Source organism: Anticarsia gemmatalis, chromosome 16, assembly GCF_050436995.1.
Source record: "Anticarsia gemmatalis isolate Benzon Research Colony breed Stoneville strain chromosome 16, ilAntGemm2 primary, whole genome shotgun sequence".
In the NCBI taxonomy this organism is placed as follows: domain Eukaryota; kingdom Metazoa; phylum Arthropoda; class Insecta; order Lepidoptera; family Erebidae; genus Anticarsia; species Anticarsia gemmatalis.
This window is the reverse complement of record NC_134760.1, coordinates 6,015,616-6,036,793: the sequence shown is the minus strand read 5'-3', so window position 1 is coordinate 6,036,793 and position 21,178 is coordinate 6,015,616. Positions and strand designations below refer to the sequence as shown.

General features: G+C 34.6%; 1 protein-coding gene across 3 annotated transcripts in view; it reads right to left on the bottom strand.

The window, feature by feature from the left end:
* The window catches only part of LOC142979347 (cytochrome b5 reductase 4), an 80,588-nt gene that overhangs the window by 45,700 nt on the left and 13,710 nt on the right, over positions 1–21,178 (bottom strand). The window contains exon 1 of one of the 3 annotated variants that reach the window (XM_076124209.1): positions 10,611–11,193. The exons of 1 other annotated variant lie outside the window; for it this stretch is intronic. In XM_076124209.1, coding sequence (XP_075980324.1) covers positions 10,611–10,677 — 67 coding nt within the window. In that variant the 5' untranslated portion in view covers positions 10,678–11,193. Of the gene's footprint in view, positions 1–6,615; positions 6,827–10,610; positions 11,194–21,178 lie in introns of those variants that run through there. One more of the 3 variants, XM_076124208.1, reaches the window with a different exon arrangement.

The following is a 21,178-nucleotide window of genomic DNA, read 5'->3' as shown; positions in this document are numbered from 1 at the left end:
TTGATATCAAAATAACGAACTAAATATGGAATTTGGTATGGCCCCGTAACAGATACTTATAAATATAGATACGTGATCGAGATACAATATTGTTTGCATTTACACAGGATTTCATTACGTAATGAATTCATTATGCAGATAAGAAGTAAGACTAGAAAAAGAGTACTAAAAGTCTAGAATAGTATAAACCCCTCATCAGTGCCGGTGAACGCTGACATTTCATTATGGCCACTAATCCGCACGTCGCGCGGTGCCACGTCGCTCACTGTTTGCACTCCTACTACCAATATAGGGCGCTTATTGCTGTTTTCTGCATACATTGTATACCTACACATTTATATATTTTTACACCTTAATATCCAACTTTTCTTATTTACCAGTATGTTTAAAAAGTATTTTCATCGTCACAAGAATTTGTTATTAAAAATATTTTCGTACCAAACAGCATATAAGAGCACGTCTCAGACGAAACTTTCAAAAAGATAGGATGCCCGCGTGTAACTAGTTTACAGTTACTTTTTAACTTTTCTAACGTTGCTCCCACTTTGCGGCGGATAAAATAAAAAGCATTGGACGCCTGCGAGAGGAAAGTTCACGATGAATTGAAAATTTTAAGTTTTTCTGTAAAAATAATTTAAATTTTATCCATGTCTTTGCTAGTACTAAAAACTGTGTGTATATTTGAGCAGTAAAATTAATGATTTGTAGAAACCACAATCGATAAAGGAAGTAATGAGGTGCAAAATAACAATTTATCCTAATTGTAAACACATTGTAAGTAATTAATTCCACGTGTTTAATTACAGCTCCGTGTTGTACAATGTTTTGAGCACGTCATTCAGAATTACTACACAAACACATGCCAACTACAATATTACTACGACTGAACACAAAACAAGAAAGATAAAACTGAGCATCAGATCGATCCTATTCACATAGAGAATTGGGAGAGTTCCGTTTGATAAAACTTCTTGTATTAGATTTAAGCGAACGCGAGGTATGTAAGCAATTTGTTCGGGTTTAAGGGTGCGAATTTTATTCGATTGTAATATCAAACGTACGAAATCTTCGGAGTGTTCTTGTTTGTCAAAAGAAAATCGCAATAATCGTTGAGTCGTTCATCTGGAAATCCGATAACAATTTGTACGTATACGACGTACACATCAACACGTGTCGAGAAAACCATTTTGGAGAAATCCGTCGGGAGACAGCTAAACACCGGAAAATGATAAATTCAGCCAAAGGAGTATTTACTGCTGCTCTTTTCGCAATTACGTGTAAAATATGTTTGGTCAGCAATGTTCGAAGTTTTATCTACATACATATTGTTATGATATCTATATGTACATTAATAATGAAGTGCGTGTTCTTTGATTTTACATTTAACAAATCAATTACAACTATGATACTTACCATACGTCTAAGATGTAGTGACACAAAACAAAACCTAAAAACTCAAAATAGAATAAGTACTCCATACAAATACGGTGTTAGTTAAACGAACGGTAACCACGTATTTGATTTCAACCCAGAAATATCAAACATACGCAACAGCACCTACTCGTAATGATTTATATGGCCTTGGTACAGGGGTACTCGTAAAACATATCTAGCTGTTTCTAAACAAAGATAAAAACACGTATCTATAAACGCGGTTCTTTCACATTCGGTGTTTCTATTGTAGCCTGGCTGAAGGAAATATATTTTTGAAAGAGTCTTTTGTAGCATCCAAGCGAATATTTTCTACAGTCTAGAAAATAACGTTGCAACGTTGTGAAATGGAAAACGTCCATAATATTTAACATGATTTCAGATAATATTTCGACAAGGGAAACTTTAACTCAAATAGAGTTCTATTTGAGAAATGAAATACATACGTGGAATAGAGAATAATTTAATGGACCCATTTCACCAATCAGGGAGCTGCAATTATTTTCAAGGTACGCAAGCACAGTTGCGGACGGCTTGATGTAATGAGCATCATCCCTTACAGCGAGATGAGATAGTATGATAGCACACAGCTTTATTATTAGTCGTAACCGAGCGTATTTACCTGCCAACTTAATGGAAATTCCACATAACAGCGGAAAGTGACGTCCGTTACTTTTTACTACCGGTCCCGAAAGTGTTAATAACAGGCACATAAACAGATTCACTACCTAGGGGCTGGTCTGTAGTGTAGGCCGCGGTAGGCACAAGATAGAGCATGTTTAATGTTTATCTTGGCTCCGAGGAACCTGGCGCCTTCGACCGTTCATCATAGAAATTTGTTTACGCGATAAGAATGACCTACTTTTTATGCCTGTCATAATAACTCTCATTTCCCCAAAGTAATATGCAATGTAAATAGTATCATTTCGAGCGTTATACGGACCTCTACAGCCACGTAATTTCAGTTTTTATGGTTTTATTATAACTTTTTGTTCTGTGGATATAGAATATTTTATTTCGGTAAGACCTTGCGATTTAATTTTGGCACAATTCCACATGTCTAGCTGGCCGATTAATTGAATTTAATAAGATACGGAGAGCCGATACGCGAAGCTTTTAGAATTGGAAGATACGTATCTATACAATTCACCGCAAACCATTAAGGCTTAACGATAATGGTTTTATAATTAAAATAAAGGATTCCATTAATCTCTTCACACATGTTTGAATAAGCTCGCATACACATTTTCCGTCAAATTTACTATGTACATATTGTAGTGCCTGCGTTTCGGATTATAATCCTGAGATCTCTTACCAAATTACATGCCATGTGTTAATTGCTCTTTTGGCCGACGTATTCCTTTCATCTCGCGATTTGTCAAAATGGAGGAACGATACAAAAGCATCAATAGAAGTCATAAATATGGGAATAATCGTAGCGTATTTCCTTTCACATATAATAGGTAAGGCTCTTACAAAATAAGATATTCGGAAAAACGTGGCGAAATAAAAAAACAGGCATTGCGCGGCGAAGCCCTCCAAGTCAAGCAGGAAACGGAACTAACGAGCAATTTCGCCGCCCGAGTTGAACCGCACAACTGTTCCGACAAATATAAATATATCTACATACACACAGCCTGTGTCATATACTCCCACGAGGTTAACTCATACACTCGTTGTTTGCAAACAACCATCCAAAATGAAAACGAAATATTTGTATGAGACGTATCGTGCGAGTTGCAAAAACTTTTTTTATAGGCAAAGGTATCAATAGTTCTGCCAATATAAGTTAGTAACTAGTTTGAAATAACGGGTCTAGTTTTTTGTCTACATTTTATGCGAAATCTTGTGAATGTTCTTTTACAAATATCGTAGCGGAATTGTCACTTTCGATCTATTTTGAAATTTAAGTATTACATAGTGAAAAAGTATTTTATTAATAAAGTGGTACGAATTTTCAGGACACAGGTGATATAAATGTACTAAACGAAACGATTTGAGTAGAAACAGCAATAGTCCACAAATAGTAGGTTGAACCTATCGCTCTAGCACCGCGCTGACCCAATTCCGACTCTTACAAATGCGAGTCAAGATGACCAGTTTCAATAGAGAACGACTCTATTCGTTTCTAGTGTGGAAATATTTTAGAGCTTATTCAAAGCTTCTAACGTTCATAAAGTATAGATAAAAGGGGTAAAAAAGGCTTACCCCCGGTTTCTGGGGTAAATTTAGCGGTAGTTTATCTATTCAAAACCGTTAAAACCCATATAAAAAAAACGTTATCGAATAGATATACCACCGCTAAATGTACCTCAGAAACCGGGGGTTAGTGTAGCACTTTTACTCAACGATCAAGGATTGTTTGAATGTTTTTCATTCAGGAAACTGAAAGGCAATTATGGTCCTTCAATGCTATTGAGTCGCCCATGCCCATTTGATTCAAAACAATTATAGTTTTGTTTTGGCATTCTCTACAATCGGTAACCAGTTGGTCTGGATTTGCTTGATGTACCAATCATTTTTAAGATTGTTTTCTGAATGTTCGGAAAAGTAACAGCTTAATTATTGCACAAAACAAATGTTAACTTCCTTAAAGTCCTTTTACTCTGAAAACTCTACTTTTGAAGACTATAGTGTATTACCCTTGTTGTCTTAGTCAACATACATTATTTAATTTTGTAACATGCGTTGTACTAGTTATATTCTATTTTGTATCACTATATTCTAAATCCGCGTCTTCAACTCCTTTGTTAACACTCCACTGGTTTAGATCCGCAGTCTCCGAGTTTCAAGGATGCTTGTTCAAGCTGAGATGAACACAAAGAATCTTCACAGATGTAGCATACTATTATCTCGCTAAAAGATTAATGTAAACTTTAAACAAAATATTCGAATTGAATTTTTCTTCTTTTCTCAATATTGTCTTGCCTTGTCTCTTAAATGCGGGGATATTTGGACAGATTTTGTTACTTAATAACGCCATTACTACTTATTATTACGGAAAATCTTAGCCTGCGGACGAAGTCGGGATCCGATGTTAGTATGCATCTAAAAAACTTAAAATATTATATGCAGAATATTTAGTGTATATTCTATTGTATAGTACAGCGATATATTTAATTTATTAATATTAGAATGGTCCTTATATGCCTAAAAGACGTTTTAATACAATTATATTCTTAACTATACTTTACTCAGCGTTAATTCATTTTTAATTGAAATATTAATTATAGCTACGACGTCACTTCGAAACGAAATGCTATTCAGTAATGAACATCAATTATATTAATGATACATTTTAAACATTTCGTGGTTGTATTTTAAAGGTATTATTCTGTACATATTAAATGACTATTAGCATACTAGCGTATACCCGTTGTTCCTTACGCGATTTTATATTTTGTTGAAATAAAATGAATGTGAAAAAGTTTTTTTCATCTTTGCATCATCCTATTTAGGATTTAAATGAGCTGGACCTAGACGTAAAAGCAGAACATTAATAGAAATCCAAGTTCCGATTTTGCATTCTTAGTCAAATACGAAAATGTGTTAGTATGTTCATACACTTTGTAAATAACAACACATTTTCGCATTTGTATTACAAAGTAGTAATGTAAAAATAAATATCACGTCAGTTATTTGATAATTAAATACTGAGTTTAAGGTTCTTCTCTGCATAGCCATGATTGATGATGATATCTAAGTATATAAACTTGTCTTAACCATAAAGGAAAAAGAAGAACTGACGGATTAATCACTCCGTATTTGTAATACAAAGCCTCTTAGGGTTAAGTTCAAGAGCTTTCCCGTACAATAGGCTAAGGCGTCATCGCTCAAAGCCAGCGCTTTACGCTAATACATAATTATGCAGGCCTATGTTTCATTGATGCTTTCTTTCCTTTGAATCTTAATCCAGTCGAATTCTATTTAGGTGAGTTGGCGCCACACTGTCTTCTATTTGGAGTTTATGAAAATACGAACTCAATCCCAACCCAGTCCATGACGCTGCCCCTTTTATTTATTTATTTGTTTCAAACTTTATATACATAGTTGCATACCTACATGCGGACTTAGTGACTGAATAAATAAAGACATTTTCTACCGGTCTACCTTAGGTTGATGCGGAGATTAAATGAAACAGGTGCTCTTTTTTGTCGGTTTACCACTACTCTATCACAGTATAGTTTACCAGAATCAGTCCAGTTTTAATAATCTTTGCAAGCAAGAATGTAATAACCCTTTCCGAATTTGATTAAGAAAACCATAACCCTGATATATTAGTCAGGTACGTAGCAGGCTATAGGGCTTAACTGCAACCAGAAATCAATATCTATCCAGGCACAAACCATACAAGTTGTAATATAATCTGTAGCTAGTAAATTTGTTACCGATAGTGCCCGATACAGGAAGGCCTGACAGCTGTTCGGAACACATAGGAAATCGGATTACCGTACACTTGCCTGCAGTACATAGTGTATTCATACCACGGACTATTGTCTACCGACAATTGACAATGATCGACCGATAAAGAGTCCTACTGACAATGATATCTCGAGATATGGAATGCCAGCGTTCCCTCACTAGAAACTCTACTGAAATGTCAGCTTCTAACAATGCGAGTTCTGATCGATAGTTAATTTTATTGAACCATTGAACATCAATGAAGTTCTTACTACTTGAACTAACGAATAATTCAAAATAAAATTTCGCATTATCTTAAATTAAAAGTCTTTAATGTCCCCTGAAAAGACCGTGATCAATTATATTATAAAACCTCACTGAATATATAATTATTTTTCAATCTTTTAAAAGACGAAGTTTCTCTTGCAATCCAATCAATACGAGCAGGCAGCCTCACAAAATCATTTTCATAAAAACTTTATATAATTATATCGCGATTTCTAAATAATGAAACTCCCGAGATGATATTAGAAAACTTTGTTCGCAAGAAATAAGTACGGTGCGCTACCACAGATGTTGTGGTGTTTCATCTAATTCAATTTAATTAAAAACGAGAATTTCTACAAGAAGTATTTTTACCTGTGGCGCGCACCTGCTACGTGACTTCATTTAATATTTCCACACAAATAAATTCGAAAGGCTAACGAGGAAAATAATTTCAGATTTCGCGACGTGTCGTCTCTTTGACGTATTATTTGTGAATACAGAAATATTTTCACTTACTCCATTCATCTTCATTTTCAGATTCCGAATCGGTCTCGGAGATTTCACTTCGCGATGAGTTTTGGCATGAAATACAACTAAACATTTTCGTGTACCGGCGCACAGAGTAGACCACATGACCGACTGAGACCAACTGATTAATGTAAGGAAATTAACAAACAATCAATAACTCATTAGAAGGCAGGACACGGTTACTCTAAAAAGGCAGTGTGTTCCACGTCACTAGTTGATGACAACTCACAATGCAATGTGTTACGCGCGTTACATACGGTTTTGGTTCGTACATATTCGTATGTGAACTATGAGCGACGTAAAGAGATCTGGGCCAATTTGTACAGAATTTTAACAATGTCAGTGCCTCGTGGTGTTGACTTTACAGTTTATCTTGCTAATTGCTTTAACTAATTGAGGATTGTTTTAGTTCCGCTGTTATGACATTCGTTATGCTCGGAAATATAAATGGAAACATCTACCGTTTTCAACCTGCGCAAATATTTAAAAGCGTTCCGAGATAGAGGTTTGCTGTTATTTTTGGAGATAGGCTGCAGGTCGTTATATAATGCACTAGCACTCTCCAGTCCCTCGCGGCATACTTCTCGTTGTTTAAATAAATATAGTCTAGGTTCGTCTCGAATGCACCGGATTAATTTTTGGATTGAGTCCAGTAGTCTTGTAACTCTCATACAAAAAGCTGCACTATAATTCGACTCGTAATTTGTCATTAAAAAAAGACGAATTTTAAATCTGCATTTATTGCAAAAAGCATTTCAAATAGTACTAACAAAGTCTGTTAATAACCTGCAAGGTAAACACAAACTCTTCACGTACATGTGTGTTTTAAAAGTTCGTTTTGCCAACTTTGCAGCTTTGTGAGGCTGTTGGAAATAACACTTTTGCAGTTTAACCGCGCATTATTGAAAGCCGCAAAATTGTGCGGTCGCTTTCGAATGACGCCATTCGGCTATGGAAGAATTTGTATTATGCCTCTTAAAATGATATTCGCTTTGGATTATTTCTGTTTATCCAACGGATTTTGTTACATTAACATTTTGATTTTGTTCCTATTGGCTTTACGTAAATAGATGGCGTAACCATAGTTGTTTTTCATTAGTATTGCCTTATTTATTTTGTGTAAATAAAGGACATACTTAGTATAAAATATTTCTCGTAAGCAACGAGTATTATTTTTACGAATTCGTTTCATAGTTTGTACTATGAAACGAATTGGTACAAGTAAGTCAATTATGAGATATTTTCCTGTAGCAAGCCTTGAATCACCACAATGGAAGATAAATATCTTTTTGTTATCTTATCGTTAGTGTAAATTAAATTTTATGCACAAGTGTATTTATTTTGGTACGTGTCTGATGATGTGATTATTATTTCGTATGAACGAAGTGAATTGTTATTTGAAGCTCCAGAAGAGTGAAAAGAAAACCCTTAGTTTGCAGGATATAATTTTGTTTCTTATTGCGGAAAATACTCAAATTCCCGGGTGAGTTTCAGTTAAAAGTAGAATCCCTATGATATGAATAAATAAATTAAGGTATCTTAAATAAACTCTACTTTCTTATAATATCAGTTCGCGATCCCCATCGTAAGATACCACACGTGTGCCATTACAGAGTATATAGTATCAGTTACCGTAAGAGTGGATCGTGAACCAAGTCCCAAAGGACATTTCATGTTAGTAAAATAGTGGCGTATCAGCCCTTTTAATATTATTACTTGTAGCGCCCTGAGCTGAGTAACATCACGGACGTGACATCGTAATATTAAGGGATTGTTTGTATCTAGCTGTCGTATATCTCGCGTACAATCTTGTCTTGCCGAAATTGAAATTTGTTTTTCGTATTCTCCTGATTGTATATCGAGGTTTTATTAAAATATAGATCTTCTGAGACGGGCAAAGATTCGCACTTTTGTAAGATTTAAGAACCTATTATAAGAAATACATTGACTAATAATAATTTTAGCAGGTAACTAATAATTATATACCTGGCGATGAAGCGGTTAAGGGTACCTATTTGCAGGCCCAAAAATATTGACTTTTGTCTTCCAGATGATTATAATTATTCGAGTCGGCCTAACAATCCATGACCAAAAGTAAACAACCAAACACCTAAATATCAGCTGCGGCTAGAAAAATCAATTTTTACCTCCACGACATTATGGGAAAAATGGTTTTTCGTGCGTGTAATAAGGCAAGTCACCTAGAATACCGCTGACTCATTTCTATACAAACATTCATATATTCTCGGAAACCGTTTCAATGTATGTACTTTGAAAATATGTAGGGGAATCATAAAGAGTCCACGTTGACAATATTGAACGAGTATCCAGTGTATTGCCGTGGGAACTGCAATAAGCACCGACGTTTGCGGCCTGAATCGTCTCTCGATACGACGTGACTACATCAAGTATTCATGCTATCAATATTTTATATTCCATTCCAGTGTATCCCCAATAAGAATAAATTCATTACTGAAGCTTGTGCCCGTATATAAAGTAGTGATTAATGAATGAGTCAATACCACAGGCTAATTTGACTTTCAGTAAAGTTTTGCAGCGAAGCACGCGGTTTTGACAACCGCGGTCAGAATTGTGGCTTTTCGAATTTGTCTACCGTCTGAGAGTGAAACTCAAATACATCTACTGCCAAATTGCATAGCAAAGATGGTAATGATGTTGGCTGACTGATGCTAAGCTGAAGGTTAGTATGGAAGAAGATATCGGAAATGTTTATCGCTGTTATATAAGTATAAGGTATCAAGGTCGCGTAAACCCCAATTACATTTTCCTGACCCACGATTAAATCCTACGTTAGAAATCTTTCCACACAATCCTACTTGTTAGCCACTAGAGTGACGTAAAGACACTCATTTTTAGCCAACAGAGCGATAAAGCCTAGCGGAAGGATATATTTATTTCTTTCTTAGAATTGTACGAAGGCAGGTAATGTCTGAACTAAGCTCTTTACGAAATAATTGTCTGCCGAACGCTGTAGGCTACAGAGCTTTTTGTCGTACTCGCCTAGGTGGTAAAAAGAACGCGAAATTCTTTTGTTTTAATGGGTTATTACGATACAACAAGATCCAGGGATTTTAAAGATTATGACGATAGCAGTTTATCTTTCTTAGTTGTCCATTTTTTATTACGTAGATAAGAAAAAACAATGTTCAAAACATTTTTGAGGAAAAACATTAATTATACTCGAGTCGGCAGCGGCGTCTATGGATCTGCTCAAAATGTCCTCTCATTTTATAATCCGTAAATAAATCACTTGGGTTTGTTTAGGACCTCTTTTTTACTGGAAATGTTTTTATTTTTAAACCGTACCTGCGGAAACCGCTCATGTATTTTCAATTATTTTGAACATACCGGCGTTTTAGGGTTAAATGTGTTTTATTCCAAGTTTGGAAGCCGACCCAACCGTTACAAAATTTAGAGACAATTACGCAAATGGAACGGCACACACATTCATCCTCCGTTATCAAAATTGTCAAATAGTAATCTCAAAATAGTTTCCAAGCGTTCGCCGAGAAAGGGCTCTTGATGATATCGAAGTGCTATTGTACTTCGGTGTATGGTCATGTTAACTGATTAATAATATCTGGATCAAAGAGACCCTTTAGTTTGGAGTTTCAATGTTTGAAGTAACTAGTTATTGATGTACAATCAAGATATAGTTCCTGTAAACCTTCCCTAATTAATAGGATAAAGGAAATTATCGATTTCCCAGAAAATAATAAGATCAAACGTTTTCACTTGAACAAAAATAAGTAGATTTCTATCTCAATATTTGATAATATGTATCGAAGAGGCATAAAATGATTCATGTAAAATTCATATTGGCGTGATTCAAGCGATAATATATGTATGTAATGAAATCATTGAACAAAGAACTGCTTATTCAACATCCCGCGATTCATTGGTTCAAATATCTATTTGAATTGAACAAGCAATTTTCCGAAGAAAATGAGGTGGAAAATAACCTGAAGTGTCGGGGTCGGGCGGTCGGTGCCTCTGTCTGCCATTCCACCAGCACCCACAACAAGGCATCCCGCTGTCGAGCACACACCACTTATTGTTCAACTCAGCCTGTGCATGATAACATACGACCAACTTTATCCAAGTCTCATTCAACCATTGTTCATTACTACAACTATATTGAATACACAAAGCAGATAACACGAAACATGTGCGAATCACATTAGTTTAAATATTCGTGTTTATTTTATAACTATCTGTTTTGATATGAGAAAAAACTTTTCCCACACAAAGTTTTTCAAATTGTCTTGTTTGATAATGCGTAAACTTTTTGATTTCTTGTGTTTACCGGCACAGCGTGTGAGACTGTCAGTAATTGATGTACACGGCGTTAGTTTATGTACCAGCATACGACATACTAATTGCCACTTCACTTCACACGGATAAGGAAACTAAAGCGAATTAGTATCGGCATTGTCGGGAACAGCGGCACGGGAGCACGCCCGCCCTCCGCCGCGCTCTGCGCTCAACTGCGGAATATGAATGAAGTCGATGAGGGTTTCTCATTTTCAGCGTCCTGAAAAAATTGCCGAATCCTCATGTTTATTGGGGTTCCGCGGGGGTCAGGACTCAATGAGGGTGCTTGTATGCGCGGCTGATTTATATGATCTCTTGGCTGCCAAGGCGAAGTTCAATATCACTGGGTATAGGCAATAACGACAAAATAGTGTACGGCAGCAAGTTTTCGCTTAATCTTGTGAAGACGCCGGCTACGTTTTTCATAAAACTGACGATAAAGTCGTGAGACATGTAGCTTAGAGGGGGAACGACGATCGATTGTAGTACGTTCCGAACGTAATTTAAACATAAATACTTTAACAGACCAGCGATCTTTTACCAGTCACGAAGCTTTATATCTACTTAATTGCTAAACTTGTATCAGTTTAAATGGAAACAGTCACGCATATTTTCGTCTGAAGGGCACCATGGGATCGGATCGCTAAGTTTGTATCGTTTATTTTCTTTGTAGGAAACGTTAAAGGAAAACAAAGCATTTTATTGTTCTCTCAGAGCTTTATAGGCAGTAAATCAGGACATTAAAACCATGATGAGGTTTTGGAGTATTTGATAATATGTGTTTATTTTACGTTTTGGAAAGATATTTGTTTTCGTTTAGTAAAGGAAGTAATTACGTTTTGAGACAGCCTTGGCACACATAAATAAGTATTCACAATACAAGTTCAGCTATTATAATATTGTACAAAATTTACACAGTAGAAATTTTGGTATTAATTGGATAGCTCGTTTTTGAGTAAACAGAGCGAAACTTTCTTAATAATATCGCGTTCGCTCGGTCCTTAATATCGTATTGTTTATTTTAATCCTGCACAATACTATGGAAATTAACTGGAGTCTGTTTGTTATTGCTAGAAATGAAAACTATTATTTATTTTAACGTTGTTGTTTGTTACCATTGTTTCGATAAATTGTAGTATATTGATAGTAAGTATAATAGTGAACCTTTTGCCAGTTTCATTATTATACTTACTTTATAGAACTATGAAACGGTCTACGGTTAAAATGTTTCTTGTGTTTTCGAAAGCACAGGATTTTGGTATAAAGCAACAATTGCGCAATCATTATTTCAATTCTTATCATAATGTTTTTATTTACTTAAGATACTATTCAGTTACTTCATTATTGCTTCGAAGAAATATTCTTTCATTTCCTACGACATATTACGGACATTCAATATAGACAATGTAGGAAATAATTACATGAGATTGTCGATCCAACTGGCGTGAAGGCGGAAACATAAGAAGATGGGACGTTACATCACTTGTATTTCCATAGAGAACTACAAATGTGAAAAAGTTTTTTCGAATTACGCTTTTGAATTAGTAGAAGTTATTAACTAATTTTCTTATTTATAAACTAGTTGACTCTAGCGGCTCTACTGGCGTGTTATTTGGGAAAATAAAAAAACACAAAAATGCCTAACTTGGGGTCAAATTCAAATATCCTTTATTTCATAAACTGTATATTTATTTATTTAATTTAAATATGTACTGCTTCTATAAATTGTTATTGATATCTTTGCTATTACTACATTTCTGGCAAATAAATCATTATGATTAAAGGTTCGTTTCGGAAAAGCTGTTGCTATTGAGTAAAAAGGAAAAGAAACTTAGGACTTCTTCTGGGATTTTTGTGAAAATTGTTTCAGCGGTTTAGCTTTGAAATCGTAACAGACCAACTTTCGCATTTATAATATTATAGACGGTGGAAAATGACATGCCATGTAAGGTTTTGAGAAATTATATATTTAGGTTGGCAATTTGACACTAATTTATGATAAGCCACGGGTGAATGCCATTTTACCTAAATTAAACCCGGCTGACGTAGGGTTTTCCAAGAACTTTCCTCCTTCCCCTATTTATAGATGATTTTCTTATTAAAAGAAGCAATAAAATAACTTCAAGAATTCCATCGAGTATTTCAATAAAGGGTTGTTTACCTTAAATATTGAATTCTTGGAATTATTTGAATCGGTTTCAAAATTAAATTGAAAAATAAAAATTAAAATAGTAAAGTCTTAGGTCAAGAACATTCTTGGAAAAAATCGCAAACAAGCTGCTGACTTATGCCACGTTTCTTTTTAAAACAGCTCTTTCTATGAAAATAAGATATCTTGAACTCATTTCTACAAAGCACAGACATATACTTAGAAATAAATCTAGGTGGCTAGAAAGAGTAAATTATCTGAAATAATTTAATTAATTAATCTTTAAATACAACTCTCAAACTACATCTCTAATCTCACGTCACAAGGGACTTTAGCATTGAATTAACTGAAATACAACTGGAGAATTACTTCTGTTTCTACGAAGATCCATAAAAGCCAGAGTGTATTGTACTTGTATGTACGCATTCATCCGTCACTAAGTATTTTACCAAGTGACATTGTTATTACTTTGCACCACTCAGGGCTCTATACAATCAACTGAATGCAGTATTCAGTAAGAACATAGTTTCAATGCTCAAAGCACAGCCATTTATAAGGAATAAACTTGCCCTGGGACGTCTTCAGCACGGATCTTTTTTTGTTTTATACTATAACTCTGGGCCTAGCCTTTCATTATGGAAAAAGGCCCTCGCCCAGTAGTAGGATTAAAGGCTCGAAATTATGACATAAACAAACTAAGCTTAAGCTTTAAGCTTAGTTTGTGTTATGGCTCGATTTTAGTTGAGCAGTATTAACTATCGTTCTTTAAGATAACAATAGTTGAAGAATTATACTTTACAATATATAGTTAAACACCTACAATTCCTTATTTAATTTGCTTTAAATTACTTCGTTAACATACCTTTTATATGAGAGGCATAAAGGAAACCGCGAATTCATTTTGAAAGTGAAAAAACCTATTCAATGAGTTTCCCACCCGATGAGAGCCGAATTCAGGCTCGTCTCTGCTTTGCATGAGAAAGTACTTTAATAAAATTTTGTCCATGTGTAATTTATTTTTGTTTTAAGGGCTTACGAAGTTCTGCTTTGATGTTTTGCTTCTTAATTTTGTGTTTCGTTGGTACTTTACAAAGAAATCACGGATACAAAATTCAATACGATTCAATTCGTTTGTTCATTTAGGTCAAATGTATTTGACCTAAATCAATAACGTACAATCATCAAAAAAGATAAGGAATCTAGCGACATTATTCTACCGATTATAAATGTGAATACATAATAAAAAATGTAATACGTGTTGTAATCGATCACAAACACGTACAATCGTAAAAACTAGAAGACCGCCAAACATTGATCTACACGCATCACAAATTTACAATGCAGATGATTCATAAGCGATTAGACATGATAAAATCATAAAGATAATAACTTCTTACTAATAGTAATATAACACAGCTGTTTAAAAAGCGTAATCAGATTGATACCTAGTCTGTTTTACAGTTTTAGACAATGATTCACAAAACACCTGGCAAGATATTAAAACCTCCATTGATGAAAGAACGTTAAATGTTTGGTATTGTTCCCAATTTTATCTCTTCTGTATTTCGTTTTATAACCACTTCGAATTGAATTTCATTGATTTAACGAGGGCTTGTCACGAACGTTGACGATTTAAATCAACTGAATACTTGTTTGAATGCGACCAATGGCAGTGTAAAAAAGTTGCATCATTTCTCGTTTTGGAAAGCACTCGACAGGGAAAACCAAAAAATACGAATACGGCGTACAAACCGCACTGTATTGGCTGTGTCTATATACCAAATGTATATAGCTAAGTGATTTGAAAAAACCCGGGGGAAGTCAATGCCTCCAAGTGTCATGATATCACCTATGTTTAATTTTGTTATGAAAAAAACTATAGCTTAAGTAATAAATGATAAAAAAGTAAACTTTATCTATCTGTTTGTCGAACAGATTTCTAGTAGTCACCCCTTTGACAGAAAGTTATTTTGTCTCTGAATAAGATAGAGACAATATCCCGTTCCGGGAAATAGTCTATCAAGCATTTCCAATCTTTGAACGCGGGTACAGCCTATTATAAAAGTACTTTTTTTTTTCACAAGAAAGAAATGAGTCGGAAAAGCGACTTGACTGCAGGTAAAACTCATTACTAAGAACAAAAAGCATCTGTTACTGCTTTCATTCGAGATACAGGGATGAGTTCTGTGAACGAAACTTCACAAAGAAACTGTCCAACATTCAGTAATTGGTGACACTTCGAGAACATTGTGGAAACTTCAACTTATCTACCGGGAAATAGTTGTTTATGATCAATATTTGAACAGCGTTTACTTTATTTTACTTTCCTGGTTTAATGAACGGCGGGCTTCGTTTGTTTAGCTAATCTTTGAATCTACAGAACCGATTGTTACTGTTTTTTAAGCAATGGAAAACTACGGTCTGAGATAATAACATAGCTTTTAATCTAAAGCAATTGTTGAAATTACGAAAGTTAACAAAATCGCGTGTAGTAGTTAGTTTCCCATTATATGCCAGTATTTTGTGGCGTATAAATAATAAATGAATAAACAGTGAAACAATCAGTGGCGGCACGTAAATTCTAATGAACACGGGAATACTAATTAGCGGTCAGTTATTGCATGTTTAGTTGAATTGTACTCACGTAATTTATATCAATTTGTGTTTACAAATTTGTTTCATTGAATAGACATTAATTGAGCGGAAAATTTGTATTATTTTTTGATTTAATGTTATTGTTGTGGTCTAAGATTTAGATAAGAACGTGTCCACTACCCGATGCCTCAGTAGCCAGAAGTATTTTTACGGAGTATAATAAGTGTTGAGGGCATGCAAAGTTCCCAACCCGCACTTGGCGAAAACGGTAGACTCAAGGCCTAACCCCTCTCGTTTGGTAGGAGACCCTTGCCCGGCAGAAGGATAGTAATGGGTAAAAAAAAAATGTTTGTACATTTGCCGACGACACGGGAAAATTTAAGCAAGAGTTAAGCACACAGTGTGTCACCTAAGTTAAGATAGCCATTATCTTTAATGAACCTGTACCAGGCGATGAGGTTGACAGCGAGTGACATGCAAAGATAGTATCGCACACGCCCACGACAAAACCTTAACTATACCTATTCTCTATGTTTTGCAGAATGTATGATAGCAACTAAAGCAATATATCCTTCACAATCTTGCTGTTTATTGGTCTGAAGCCACTGACACTTAATTTACTGAACCACTATTCGCGTATTCATAACGGCCATAAATAAATTTGATACATAGCTCCGAATAAAACAACACGTAACTACGGCGCCGTGCAACGGACAGATTTCATTTTCACAAACAATACAAAAATCAACACAATGAATGTTTTTGTTGAGACAAATGCATTTTATATTTTCTTTTCTATGGTAAGCTGTAACAAAATATACCTTGTGGGATAAAGGGAGAGATATAAGGGTTAGAACCCTCTTAAACTAGACCAGTGACAAGTTAACTGCGGGAATGAAGAGTCACGGGGTGTTCGAACGGAACGGTACAACTAAATCTTCGTTACGCCTATAGCCTTTTTTGAGAGTTTGTAGTGTGTATCCCAGTTTCTATAAGTGATGTCAAGTTAGTCTCGTTTAAATGTCAAACATAAGGTACAGTGTTCATCATTATATGGCATTTGATTATTAACAATTAAAAATTTTTGGCGACAATAAAACTAAAGTCTGCCTTTAACCAGAATCAAAATCTTTTGACAAGTTGCGCTCATGAAGTTCCCGTATAAGTTTCTATCATCAACGATCATATGAGTTTTGTGTATTCTCATTTGCCTAAGGTAACTTTATTTTCGTTTTTTATTAATAACAGTAGAAAGCTATAATATACTGTAATTACTTCTATATTCGTGTTAAAGCACGTTGTCATCATCAGAAGACTACATAAATAGAATAAGGGTGCTTATAATAACCGCTTCACGTGTCACGGTAAACTTTCGCAAATCTACGCTTAATCCAATTTGCACGATCGTGTGTGGGAAGAAATCGTTTTCCGTACTGTGGATGTCATACAAATTGTATCATGGCGTGGGTAAAATTATCACCGTGTGGGTACATTACAGAATACTAGCTTTCGCCCGCGCTTTTGTAGGTGTGGAAAGATTTCCAGGAGAAGAAAAGTATCCTGTGTTGATTCCGGTTATAAGCTTTCATCCAGAATAAATCCTGAGGTTTTGTTTTAGAATAGTTGCTTAACAGTCGAAATAATAAGACTTCAATATTATTTTATACTAGCTGACCCGCGCAACTTCGCTTGCGACACATAAGAGAATAGGTCAAATTTTTCCCCGTTTTTGTAACATTTTTTTATTGCTGCTCTGCTCCTCTTGGTCGTACTCTCTTGGATGATATATAGCCTATAGCCTTCCTCGGTAAATGGACTATCTAACACTGAAATAATTTTTCAAATCGGACCAGTAGTTCCTGAGATAAGCGCGTTCAAACAAACAAACAAACAATCAAACAAACTCTTCAGCTTTATAATATTAATAGTATAGATAATTTATTCTGCGTTATTGGCGGAATTAGACGAAGCCTGGATCGCCACGAAACTGAACAAAAAAATCCATCAGAATCCATTCAGTAGGTTTTGCGTGAAAAAGTATCAATAATACATCCATCGTCACGAACATTCGCATTTATAATAACAGTAAATGTATTTTATTGTATATTGTCTTTTGTATGGAAGCATTTATTTACTGCGACATTGTGCAAAACAATATGGTAATGTCCATATATAAATTATTAATTAATCTGCAGATTCATTATTAATAATCCTCTTTTGTACATAATCAAACAATCGCCCATATTGTATCCGGGTAAGCTAATTAATATTTGTTGCTGTAATTTAAAATACGGTTGGATTTGCAAGAAATATTATCTGTGTTTAATTATATGCGGTTTCGGAACAATGGTAGAAAAAACAATGGTTATGGTATGTATGTATGTGTATATAGTTTAAATTAATTTATTAATTGCTAATGTTCTAAAAATTAGCTCAAATGAATATTATTTATTTACATTTTTCAATAAATCGTAATTAAAAACGCCGCTTTGTTTTAAATTTAGGGACTTTGTACAATAAATCGACGAGACCATTTATAAAATTCGTCCCAAATAGTAGTAGGCAACTATAGATAAAATATATCCAAGCAATAATGTTGTATTATCAAAGATATCGAGGTTTCAAAGAAAACGTCTATAATATCGGCCGGACAACGGCTCCCATTCATCTTATCAGCCAGACAAGTTATGGCCGCTGCCGGAATCACGCAGTAAAATGACAAAATGCTGACCAAATAACACAAAAGATTGATCGAGGGACATATTTCAGTAACAATTTATAGTTCAATAGATATTTTAGAAAAGCGTTCTACAATATACCTACAGGTAAAGTTGTTTGTGAATCAAGGGATTATTTCTCGAATAACTGTTAATATTTTAAAACCCGGTTTCTTCCCGCTTCTGGATAACTATCAGTTTATTTACCAGATAAGTTACCTGGCACTTACTTCTTACTATAAAATAGCCCTAATTAGTCTAGTCGTAGCTATATCTCACTACTTAGTACCTTATAACCTAGACGTATACGGTTTATTTATCTTATAGTTAATAATTTTTGGTATTTCCAAAAATAATTGGTTGTATCTAGAAACCATCGCCAGCTGCATAAACCTGCGGATCAATTGTGATCTAAATTCTAAATGAAATATACGTCAGCCAGACGCGAACCTGTATACAAAGCTCTCAACGAAGTTGCTGGACTATAGGTACTTTTTTATCACGGGAAACAGTCAATAGAGGAGGGAAAATCTACTAAGGAAGCTAGTTCTATCTATAAGTAAAGCAATTTTATTTTGTTGCCTTCCTTACTAAGTTGTTTGTTTTTCTGACAGTGTATTTTTATGGCAAAAAATTGTTTACGTGTTGGTCTTTATCACACGTTAATCCAAACTTCAGTTACTATTATATTCTTTTAGACGAAAGGATAATACGGTACCGAGTTTACTGATGTTAGAAGGGTGAGCATTTCGCGATATCATGTACGATTGTTTTACTATTGTATCTGCAATGCGAATCTGTTAACAATACTATGATAAACAGTAGTAATTTCACGGCTGCTTGATCATCAGTATTGTTACAAATATGTCATTTTGTACTGTGTGGTGTGTTCGAATCCCACCCAGGATCAGTATTTTTGTGATGAGCATGAGTATCTGTTCTGAGCCTGGTTGTTCATGTACCTAATATAAAAATGTATTAAGAAGTATATAAGTATGTTTATCCGTTATTTGGTTACCATAGTACAAGCACTGCTTAGTTTAGAATCAATTGTGATTTGTCGAATGATATTTATTATCATTGTTTATTACAAAATATTAAAATGTAACAACATAGTGCAATTAACACAACATGGTAAAAAAAAATCATGGTATACATAAAAGAAAATTCTATTTTTGATAAATTTTCCCATTAAGAAAGTTATTAAAGCAAAACAGAGCAAAGAATATTTTTCATATACTTGAATGTGTCATTTGCGTAACGATCTCTGAAATGGCGTCCATCTAAAGGCTTCCATCTAATAAAAACATGTGGGTGTGTTCATTAAAACTATACCGCATTAATGAGGGTATAATTAAACGTGCCTTAGACCAAAGTCCTTTAATAAAACCGAACATATGACGTCGAAGTAATGTCGACGTCTTCATTTAATGAAGATTGTGTCCGGACTATGAAGACCCCATTACAGAGTTAATAAGGTTTGTTCGGGTCTTCTGATGCGTGATAGATAGTTATGTACGTCTTGAACACAAAGTATGTAAGTGTTCTGGATACTTATCGTATTAAATATTTCAGAGTTTTGTATAATATCGAGTTAAGATTTTTAATCTTTGAAGTTTTCTTCTTTAAGAAACGATTAACTTAGAGAACGCGATCGTTCCGACAATATACCTAGATTTCCAGACTTATGTAGAAACTAAGTGATGTGCTTTTAACACTTATCTTATATTTATTTTAAATATTTTGATTCCTTAATATGGGTCTTCAAATACTGCACATCACAGTACTGTTTACCATTCAGAAGAAGTTAGTTTAGGCGAGTTATTATACAAACAAGAGTATTATGCCTTCGAAAAGTAGTTATTCGAACGTTTCATATCCATGGATTGGACGTGGTGACATATCTTATAATGCTATAAAGGCTAGAGAAAGCCCTTGTTAACCTTTTTAGTTCTTATGTCCGTTTCCCACCTACGCAAAGGTTTAGAAAGAACTGTTTTCCTTTTCCAAATCTTGAAAGGATGGTGTCACGATAAGCCTTTGTGAAAGTAACAATCTGTGGTCCTTTGCTACATACTACTTTTCCTTTTCACTTTGATCCAAATAGTTTTATCTCAAACGCAAAATATCATATATAAAAAATAGATACATTTTTCAAGAAGTTATAAGTAGCACCGATTCATTTACAAAGCTATGGGAAGGCTTTCTCAGGTTTTTGCAATTTGAATTGCATATATTTCTCTTCCGCGAATAAAAGGGACAAGGGTAACCAAACTGGAACTTTGGGTCGCCATAAAGTCTTACCCTTCGTCCTACTTAATAGCGTGGTTGTCTGTGCTGAGCGTACTCTGAGCGTACTTCTGACTTTAATTTCGTATGTAATATATTGTATCCTTAAGCTACCTTATGGTATATTCCAGTTATGTTACAGGTGTTATTACATGCCGATACTATACGATTAGATGATTGTAGCGTGGTTGTCACCATAGATAAGGCTTCGATTCCTGCCAGAAAACATATTTGCGGTCCATAATTTGTACTTTCGAGCTTTGTTCTCTGATCCATTATTTGCTTATAGACGTGCTCTTGTTGAGCGAGATTGAAATTAAGTTTGTGCTGTTTATAAAGCTAATAATAATATTATTATAGTAACTGCTATAGCTGCAAAATATATTCAGCCAATATTTATTTTAATTTGTATCCAATTTTCGTTTTTCGTAATCGATATCGCAGCAAAATCGAGCAAGGAATACGA